This window comes from Rhagoletis zephyria, unplaced genomic scaffold (genome assembly GCF_001687245.7).
Source record: "Rhagoletis zephyria isolate East Lansing unplaced genomic scaffold, Rhagoletis_zephyria_1.1 Rzeph_scaffold_01212, whole genome shotgun sequence".
Lineage (NCBI taxonomy): Eukaryota > Metazoa > Arthropoda > Insecta > Diptera > Tephritidae > Rhagoletis > Rhagoletis zephyria.
Window position 1 is genome coordinate 44,568 of NW_016158296.1, and position 9,460 is coordinate 54,027.

At 35.0% G+C, this 9,460-nt stretch overlaps 1 protein-coding gene across 1 annotated transcript in view; it reads left to right on the forward strand.

Moving 5' to 3' along the window:
* Positions 1-2,258: 2,258 nt before the first annotated feature.
* The window catches only part of LOC108363188 (uncharacterized), a 20,740-nt gene continuing 13,538 nt past the window's right edge, over positions 2,259-9,460 (forward strand). The window contains exon 1 of the mRNA XM_017616470.1: positions 2,259-2,837. Coding sequence (XP_017471959.1) covers positions 2,274-2,837 — 564 coding nt within the window. The 5' untranslated portion in view covers positions 2,259-2,273. The remainder of the gene's footprint in view (positions 2,838-9,460) is intronic.

Sequence of the window (9,460 nt, forward strand, 5' to 3'; positions counted from 1 at the left end):
CGAATTTTACAAAAAGTGTCCGCCATATTGGATCCGCCATTTTGAATTTTGAAAAAATAATATCATATTCGTAATTAGCGACCCCGAAAACCCCCGAGTAACGAGTTTCAAGCGAATCCGATGAATTTTTCCAAAAGGTGTCCGCCATATTGGTTTTCTGGCGTTATATCAAAACCCTGAACTGATGGGGTTAAATGGACCTCGGATTCGGATTCAGCGACCCCAAAAACATACAGTACACATAGTGAGACCTTTGGGTCAGAACACAAATTTTTTTTTGTGTGGCTGTGTAATAAATCAAAATTTCTTTAAAATAAATGATTTATTTAACCAAATTTTGTTTTATTTGTAAATAAGTATAGATAGAGGAACTGCAAAAAGACGTGAAATATGGTGACTAATAAATTAAATCTCGGATCTGGCATCGGTTATTTGGAAGAAGTCATTTTGATTTTCATTTTCACGTGTATAGTTGTAAAGGACACAGAAATGAAGGGGTTTCATAATTATGTAGTAAATATATGACGAAAATAACAATTATATTTTAGTTTTCATACACCTTTAGTTTTACAGCAAAAAGGAAACATTTAAGTGAATCTGGTGATGACGTGGTTGCTGTGTATCTGTGTAGTTTTCAGCGAAAACTGGTTTTCGTTTGACAGATTTTACATGAACGAAAACACAAGTTTTAGGTCGAAAACCAGTTTTAGCAACGAAAACATGTTTCTGATGTCGGTCAGAACATGGTATAAGTGACAAAAACAAGAAAAAACGTGAATCAGCTGTTTCTCGACTTGTGGGCACGAAATGTGGTTTTTGCGTTCCCGTACTTCTGGACTTTGTTCCATTTTTGAAAGAAAATGTTTCTCTTATTCTCTAATTACCAAATCCGGTCCGGATTGTTAGGGAAAGAACCTAGTGTTGATATTATCAGTGAACTGTAATTTTCAATTTTCTTTCCTCAATGAAAATTGTTGAAATCGGACTAAAATTGAGGCCGCTTTTCATATAACGGTAAATTTCAGATATGCTTGAAATTTCAATATTTCGAAATTTAAGGACGCTAATTTACTTAAAATGTATACACCCCGGCTTATCATATAGTGGTAGCTTTCGGAAAGGTGGAAAACATATATTTAATACTTGCGCCGGGTATTTAATGTTCGGCTCCGCCCGAACTTAGACTTTCTTACTTGTTTACGTTTCATTTGATATCGAAATTTACAAAAGAATGTTAATATTGTCCAATACGTTTGAAAAAAAAAACGATCTCTGCTTACAGTTCAAACATCAGCCAAGAAAATGGATAACGGTGGATGGTGTCTAAATGGTAAAATTTATGTTGCTGTTGATGTGCGCATGTTTATATGTATAAATACATACTTCATTATTTTGTTGCTATACTATTTGTTTTCCCCAACATAAACATACATATGAAGCAATGCTGATAAAAAAGTGAGTACATGTCTATAAAAATACTACACTTTTTTCAGTAATTCAGCAGGAATTTTACCTTGCAACCTGTAAAAAAAAATATATATTTGTATGAAGGTACATACGTACATACATATGTTGTTTTTGAATACTATTCTTGACCATTTGAGGCATTCGATCGTTTTTTTGAAAACGTATGTACATTCCCCGTTCTTTGTCAGGATTGTAATAATTTTTGATATGATATTCCTCGCAGTATTATATAATTTTTAATACATTCGATGACAAAAAGTACAAATTCGTAGATACCCACGTTCTTCACTAAGGAAATACGGTTTACAGCGCATCTGCCTCGCTAAACTTCTGTATCTGCGCAGATACGCCTTTTGAACAGGTTACTCGCAAATTTTACGTTCGAGAGAAAGACGTATCTACAGCTTGGTATATATTACGTGTGGACTAGAAAAAGTGCTTCTTAAACTTATTTAATTACCACTTTAAAGCTTTAGAATAATGTATTACAAATTTTTTGGAATAACATGCAGCAGGTATGCATTTAAGTTTCAATTAAAAATAATTTGAAATTTGAATTCAGTGCTAAATTTATTTCGTAAAAGAGAAAATTTAAAATCAACAAAAAATATAAAAAAAGTCAATTTTAGAACTTTGTTATTTTTCTCAGCGTCGAGGATATACAATTTTTTCCGTTATTGCTAAATTTAATATATGTGTATTTTTTATTTTCGACTCTATGCTATACTACGCTTTGGGATTAATTGTATTTTTTCCAATAAAACATTCCAAAACAAACGGTACCACCGCGATCTCGTATTAGCAAAATGTTGAAAAAATTCGTAACTTTACAATCGGACATTAGTCCTTCAAAGAATCCTTATGAAGTACGCACCTATATAGGGGACAGTCCGAACGCAAATGATTGGAAGGTAGAGGTTTGTGAAAAGGTGCGCAAATGTGATCGACCAGATAACTCCACCATTTCTAAAGTAATGACCATTGAGGACGAACTTCGACGGCTGAACCAAAAAGTGAAGGAGTCACGCTTTCAACGTAAAATTAAGAAGAAATGCGCCAAAGCGGATGATTACCTCATGTGCACCCATCCGCAGCGCACGCCAAGTGAACTAAGAGAGCATTCGATAATGCGCGAACGATTTCTCCGAGTCGCTTACGATTTGACGCGACGCGTACATGATGGATCGGAAGTGCCGTTGAAGGTGCCAAGTCGCATTGAGCTGGTTAGTCCGGTACCGAGTGTGGGGGAAGAGAGTGGAGGTCAATCTGAAGAGGAAGAAGGCGAAGAGGATGAGAAGAAATCGGTGATGCCAAAACTTGCAAGTCCGTCCTGTAGTCTGGATATTATTTATGAGCCATCAGCGAAGCTGGTAAGTTTAAAATTTTAATTTCATATTCATACATATGTATATATCGTCACCTGAGTGGAAGATCGACCTACATATATTAGCAGCCAGTTCAAGAACGCCCTACTTCAGAATTTGATTGAAGAACGCCCTATCTCCAAATTCGGTTTAAAAACGTCTTATCCTCCTCGCTCCCTGCTAGACCAATCTGTTTTACTTCCTTCTCTAAGCTAGCGAATGCTGCGCTGGCATGCTGGTGTTGAAGTCGACGATGTCAACGATATCCACAAACGTTCTTTTGAAATTCGGAATAGTAGCTCGTATTACATTTTCCAAAGAAATATTTAAAAAGTCCCACGAATTTCAGCCTCCTTGACTCAAACATCGCTTGGTCGCGAACGGTGCGGGACAGTCCTTTCCAATTTAGACGGAGCTAAAAGTTGTGCTCAAATTCACTTTATATAGCCGTATTAGTCGTGCGGCCGCTGTGGTGTAGTGGTAAGCAGTGCGTGCTTCCACTCCGCAACGCCTGGGTTCAAAGCCTGGGCTCGAATCGTCACATACGATATCGTACTACTCGTCACGTAAAAACACATTTTTCGATTATGGCATACGTGAACGTACTCTGTGTCCCATTCAGCTTATACTGCCTGACCTATCACGTAATTTTCTTTGGTATCGTTTTCGATCAGTGAACGGATGTTACGATTCGAGCAACATCGCAAAAAAAGTATAGAAAAAAGGTTTTTTCTTAACAGCGGTCGTCCCTCGGCAGGCAATGGCAAACCTCCGAGTGTATTGCTGCCATGAAAACCAGCTTCTAATACAAATACAATCGCCATTCGGAGTCGGCGTAAAACTGTAGGCCACTCCACTTTGTGTGAAAAACATCAACGCGTACGCCACAAATCGGAGGAGAGCTCGGCCAAACACTAACGTGTGTGTAAGCGCCAATCTGTTATTAGGCGTGTTTTTTTATACTCATACGTGTCTGCGCTTACAAGTCAAATAAGTATTTCACTTTTGGAATTTGACTATCACTTATTAATACTCTTGGGTTTATATATGTAGCTTGTTTGAGACCCTTAAAGTTCATTTCCACCAAGCTGTAACTGAAGTTTATGACAATTGGAAAAGGGAGATAATAATTCGAAGGGATAATTGCTTGTATTAAGTACAAGAAAACGAAATTAAAAAGGCAAACAATGAATAATAAACCTTCCCGATAACCCCATGTTTAAGTTCTTGGAACTTACCTCAGCTCTAAATGCAGTTAAGCTTTTGTTGGAAATGGGCTTTAAAATGGCTGTACCCATAAGTTGTTTTCAAGATAGTAGCGATCCCCAATCCCTGAGCTTCGCAAATCAAGTGTCATAATTTTACTACACTAATAAGAGATGTATCATTCCGTATTAACTATAATGACCACTGCGTCCAATTTTCCGTTAAAAATACTTTAGCTATAAACACATATGTAATTTAAAATGCCGAGACGAGATTTTAATGGAGAACAGGGAGAATACATACATACATGTGTACATAGGAGTTGCGGTTGCTAAAGTTGTTAATGATACTAAATTTATGTCAATTAATTTCGTAGTATTGTATCACGTAGATCCATTGGCTATGATAATGACTCTCTGCATACATACTTATATTAAATTTTCGTAACTTTTCCAATTGTTCCTCATGATCCTGTTTCAATTACGAAAAAAGTTTGTATCTTAAATCTTTTGTTTGAAAAGTTCCCCTTTTTACGTAGTATATGTATGTACACTTAGGTGCAAAATTGATTCCTCTTCTTCTTCTTCTTTTTTTTTTGCGCTGTAACCGGCTAAGCGATTTTGGCCGAGTTCAGCAAAGCACGCCAGTCGTTTCTCCTCTGTGCCAACTGACGCCAATTGGAAACGCCAAGTGAAGCCAAGTCCTTCTCCACCTGATCTTTCCATCGCAGTGGGGGCCTTCCTCTTTCTCTGCTGCCACCAGTGGATTCCGAATTGAATTTTTTCAGAGCCGGAGCGTCGGTGTCCATTCGAACGACATGGCCAAGCCAGCGGAGCCGCTGCATTTTAATTCGCTGCATTATGTCCATGTCGTTGTAAAGCTCATCGTTCCATCGTCTGCGGTACTCGCCGTCGCCACTCACGTATTTCGGCCTCTCTTTTCTTATTGCAGCAAATACGTCTCGCTTCCCTCTTCATATCCCATTTCAAAATTGATTCAATAATAAAAAAATTTGGCAAAATTGTAATGCATTGTTTTGATATATATTAGAGTATAGTTTGAAGCACTAGAATCCACCATAAAAATATTAAATTTCGCTAATGGACATGCTCGCAATCATTTTTTGTAAGTTAACACATAAGGACCCTTTTATTTCTCAAAAAAACCTGGGTAACAGTTGTTCGTCGCCACGCTGTAAAGTAAAAGTACAGTTTTCTACCAAATTAAAAAAAAACCTTATTCCCACTAATTTTATTTTTTTATTAATAAGGCCAATAGAGTGAACTTTACCTTTATAAAAAAAACATTTTATATGAAAAATATTATGAATACTGAAAAAAGATGTAGGTGGCTTAATTTTCTGAGCACAAGTGTACATTGTGGATTCCATATTCTGTCATGATAAAAAATTGTCACAATAAAAACGGTTTACTACCCAAATGAATGACTTTTATTTATGCTTAGATATATTAAAATTTGGGCGTGGAACTTGTCCAACCTAGACCGAAGGTTCCTCAAAAAACTTGTAGGTTCGAAGAAACGGATTCGTTTCGAGTTCACCCAAACGACTTCACCAGGGCGACGTCGTAACGACGTCGGTTCGAGTTCACCAGAGCGACGTCGTTTCGAGTTCACCCAAACGACTTCACCAGGGCGACGTCGTAACGGCTTCACCAAAGCGACGTCGTAACGACGTCGTTTCGAGTTCACCAAAAAAACGACTTCGCCAGAGCGACGTCGTAACGACGTCGTCTTCGCCCTGTGGCAAATTGGGATGTGATTGTTGTTTCATGAGTATTTATTGTACCGCCAGCACCAACAAATCACACGTTCATTCAGTTTAATTGAATTCCACTATTGATTTTTTGGTGTGCAAAATTTACTGACGTACGGTGTTATGAGTGCATATATGTATATAGCGTGGAGAGTAACAAGACGGTCATCTGTATTCATAAAAACGGTCGCTTTGAACTCAAAAGAATCGTATCAAACTCACAACTCGTTCGAAAGCTTAAATAAAGCGACATCCACCGATTGTGGGAAACTAAGCATTAGGCACATAGTACCTCATGGTGAATAGGACGAGCTTCTTCTTACCAGGATTAATAGCAAGTGGCTGACAAGCAGACCAATTTGTCTTTAACTGCTTGAAGTCAATTAGCTTGCTCAGAAACTTACACTTTACTACAAAAGCTTCGTACGAGGAGAAAAAACGTGTACCTACTCAAGAAGGGAGCTGCAAATGCATCCAGTACATATGCATACGTGTATATGTAGCGGGTGCCAAAAGCTCAAAACTACACAGTAATTTTAGTTTAAATTCTATTTTATTTATTACTTCCTTTCCTTAAACTTTACTTTTCTTATGAACCAAGGACATTTTCTTATTCATCTCGATATGCTATTAAATTCATACTTTGCTTATTAAAAAAAGTATATTAATTCTAGAACTTATGATACAAGTGTGTATTGTTATACAAAATTTTAAGGCGATCATTACTATCCAATTTAAAGGGCAACGTATGGTTTTCGCTCCATAAGCGCTTGTATTGTAATTNCAGACTCGCTGAGTGTGGCCAATTGCTGGAGCAGTTCATTTTTGTGTTCGAGAATGCGTCGAATTTGTGTGGCACAACAGTGGAACAGCTTTGCCAAGCGATTTCGTGAAACGCTTGTCTCATCGTAGTAGTGTATGACGGCAATCTTCTCGTAGAATGTCAATATGTTGCGCTCGTTGCGGCTTTTCACCTGAAAGTAATAAAATAAAAGCGATTACTTAATCGTTATAGTTCTGTCATCAAATCAGTCAGCAAAATGAGGAAGATAAGAGATTAATCAACTCTCCAAGGCAGGCCTCTTTAGGTATATGACCTTATCTTTGGAAGCTGTGTTAGAAGACATTCTACTATTTGAAATAAAGGAATAACTGGAGCATGCGTGTAGCGGTGTACTTGGAGTAAAGTTTAATTGATACTCCGTCGAGAACGGAAGGTCTATCGCCTAAAGAGATCGGTAAAAGGAAAAAATTTAAAAACTAATTTACCGTTCAGAGTATCAGAAAAAATATGTGTTTATAGCAGCATAAAATTAAAAAATAAAACAATTTTGAATCTACAGTAGACGGAATTTTCGTACTCAGGGTAATAAAAACGCCCTTTGAACTAATTATCTTCACTAATATCAAATTATTTCAGTTACTTGGTTCTCTTTACAAGCCAGAAAAGTACCATGTAACAATAACAACGAATGCAGAAGAAAGATTTAAATTTTTATTTCACAAAATAGGCCTTAGTTTGCGAAATAATTAAAATAGCGACCTCTGAAAAAATTAAAAAAAAATCTGAAAAAATCGTGCATTGGATACCATCGATAGTACTACCGAAATTTAATCAAATTTTTATTTTTTAAATGAAAATTTCTAGTGTTAGTTGGATTTTTGTTGTTATGCGTTGTATTTAAATGTAAGTTCAATATTTTTATTTGTGTTTTATTATTTGTTGTTGTTTTTCCACTATAATTTTTATTAAATACGGCCTCGAGTTCACTAAAATTATCGAATATAAATTATAAACTTCTAAGCTTGTTAATAATAATAATAGATAATAATAGATTGGCCCTTATACATATGTTAGTGTTTGGCCGAGCTTCTCCTGCACTGCTAACACACTACACACTGCTAACCACTACAGCTAGTGGTTAAAAACTGGCTTAAGTGTTCACAATTCACTGGAACCTTCATTTTTCACTCAATTTGATGATTTTTTTTTTTAATAAAAGCTAATAACATTTTTGAATTTTCATATATTACATTTTTAAGTGAAAAGTGCAGAAAAAGTAGCAATTTTGAAGGAAACCGTTTCTCTTGTTTCACATAATAAATATTATACATATAAGAAAAACTAGTTGAAAACCATTGTAGGGTTGACTCAAAACGAAAAAAGTTAAAACAATTTTAAATGTTATAAAAAAATGTTCACCAAAATTATTATTATTTTTTGGTTTTTACAAAAATTTCGGGTATGCAGTTTTATAGATCATTAAATTTTAGCACAATAAATTGCAAGTTGCAAGTGGCTAAGAGTTTGCCTTGCTTTTTAATAATATAATAAATGCTTTTATTTCCCATTTAGCATGCAGATATGCTCGAAATGTTAACAAAAAATTATTAATAATCAACGCGACGTCTTAGCCACTTTCAATTTGCACTTTATCATACTAAAATTGAATGATTTATAAAACTGCATACCCGAGGTTTTCTAAAAACTGTTTGTTTTTTAATTTTGGTGAAATTTTTTTATAACACATAAAATTTGTCTTGTGAAACTTTTTTCTTTTTGGGGGAACGCTACAATTGTTTTCATCTAGGTTTCATTGTATAATATTTATTAGCTGGAAAAGGAGAATCGATTTTCTTCAAAATTGCAACTTTTTCGCCACTTTGCTCTAAAAAATTTAATGTAAGCAAACAAAAATTCAAAAATCGGGGTCAACTGGTCTCATGCTAGTTTTTTAAGTTTTATAAATTAATGAAATTGGTTGAAAAATGAAGACTCTAGTGAATTATGAACAGTAAATTCCAGTTTTGAACCACTGTGCAGCGGCGGCTTGTTATTGCATTAATAAAAAACAACTTAGTTTAATTAGCGTAAGGCTTGCGTTGCTATCGCCAATAAAGATACTAGCTTGTAATTTTAGTTATAAGTTTAGTTTGTTTAAATAAATAAATAAATAAACTTAGTTTAACGTTTAAATTACATACAGACTGCCACAAAACGATAGAAAGGCGTTTCATAAATTTATTCATAAAGCAGTATAGCTCATTATATAATCAAAACCACGATAAAAATATAACAAGGTAAAACCATTGAGAGGCAGTCTGACGTTTGCCTACAATATAATTTTAAAATTCTAAACTCAAACTCACACACACATTCTCATTTTCAATATCAAACAACCCAGCCAGCAAGAAAACGTACATTTTACGAACATTATGTTTTACGAGGGATTCTCGTATCGCCAAAAAGTTAGAGAAAAGCTCGTAAACGATAAAAAAAAATATATAATAGAAAGAGGCTTGTAGTAATTTGTCAGCACAAGAAAAAATTTTAGTTTTGTTGACAATTTTTCTTCAATCACAATATTTTATAAGTAAGTAGTTTGTTAAATATTCAATTTAAGTGAATTATTAAGTATGTAATTTATTGGCAGACTGGTGCAAATGCAAAGGACGATCTACCACTTTCTTTTATAATTAAACTTCTTGTAAGTAGCTACTACATATGTAATTCAAAAATACAAATTAATTTAACGAGTTTTGCAATTCTTTCACAGCGCGGAGCAACACTAAAGGATATAAATATTTTAAATGTAGATTAATATTTAAGAACGTGCTGGTGGAAAATTATTATAGATGAGGTAGCAGA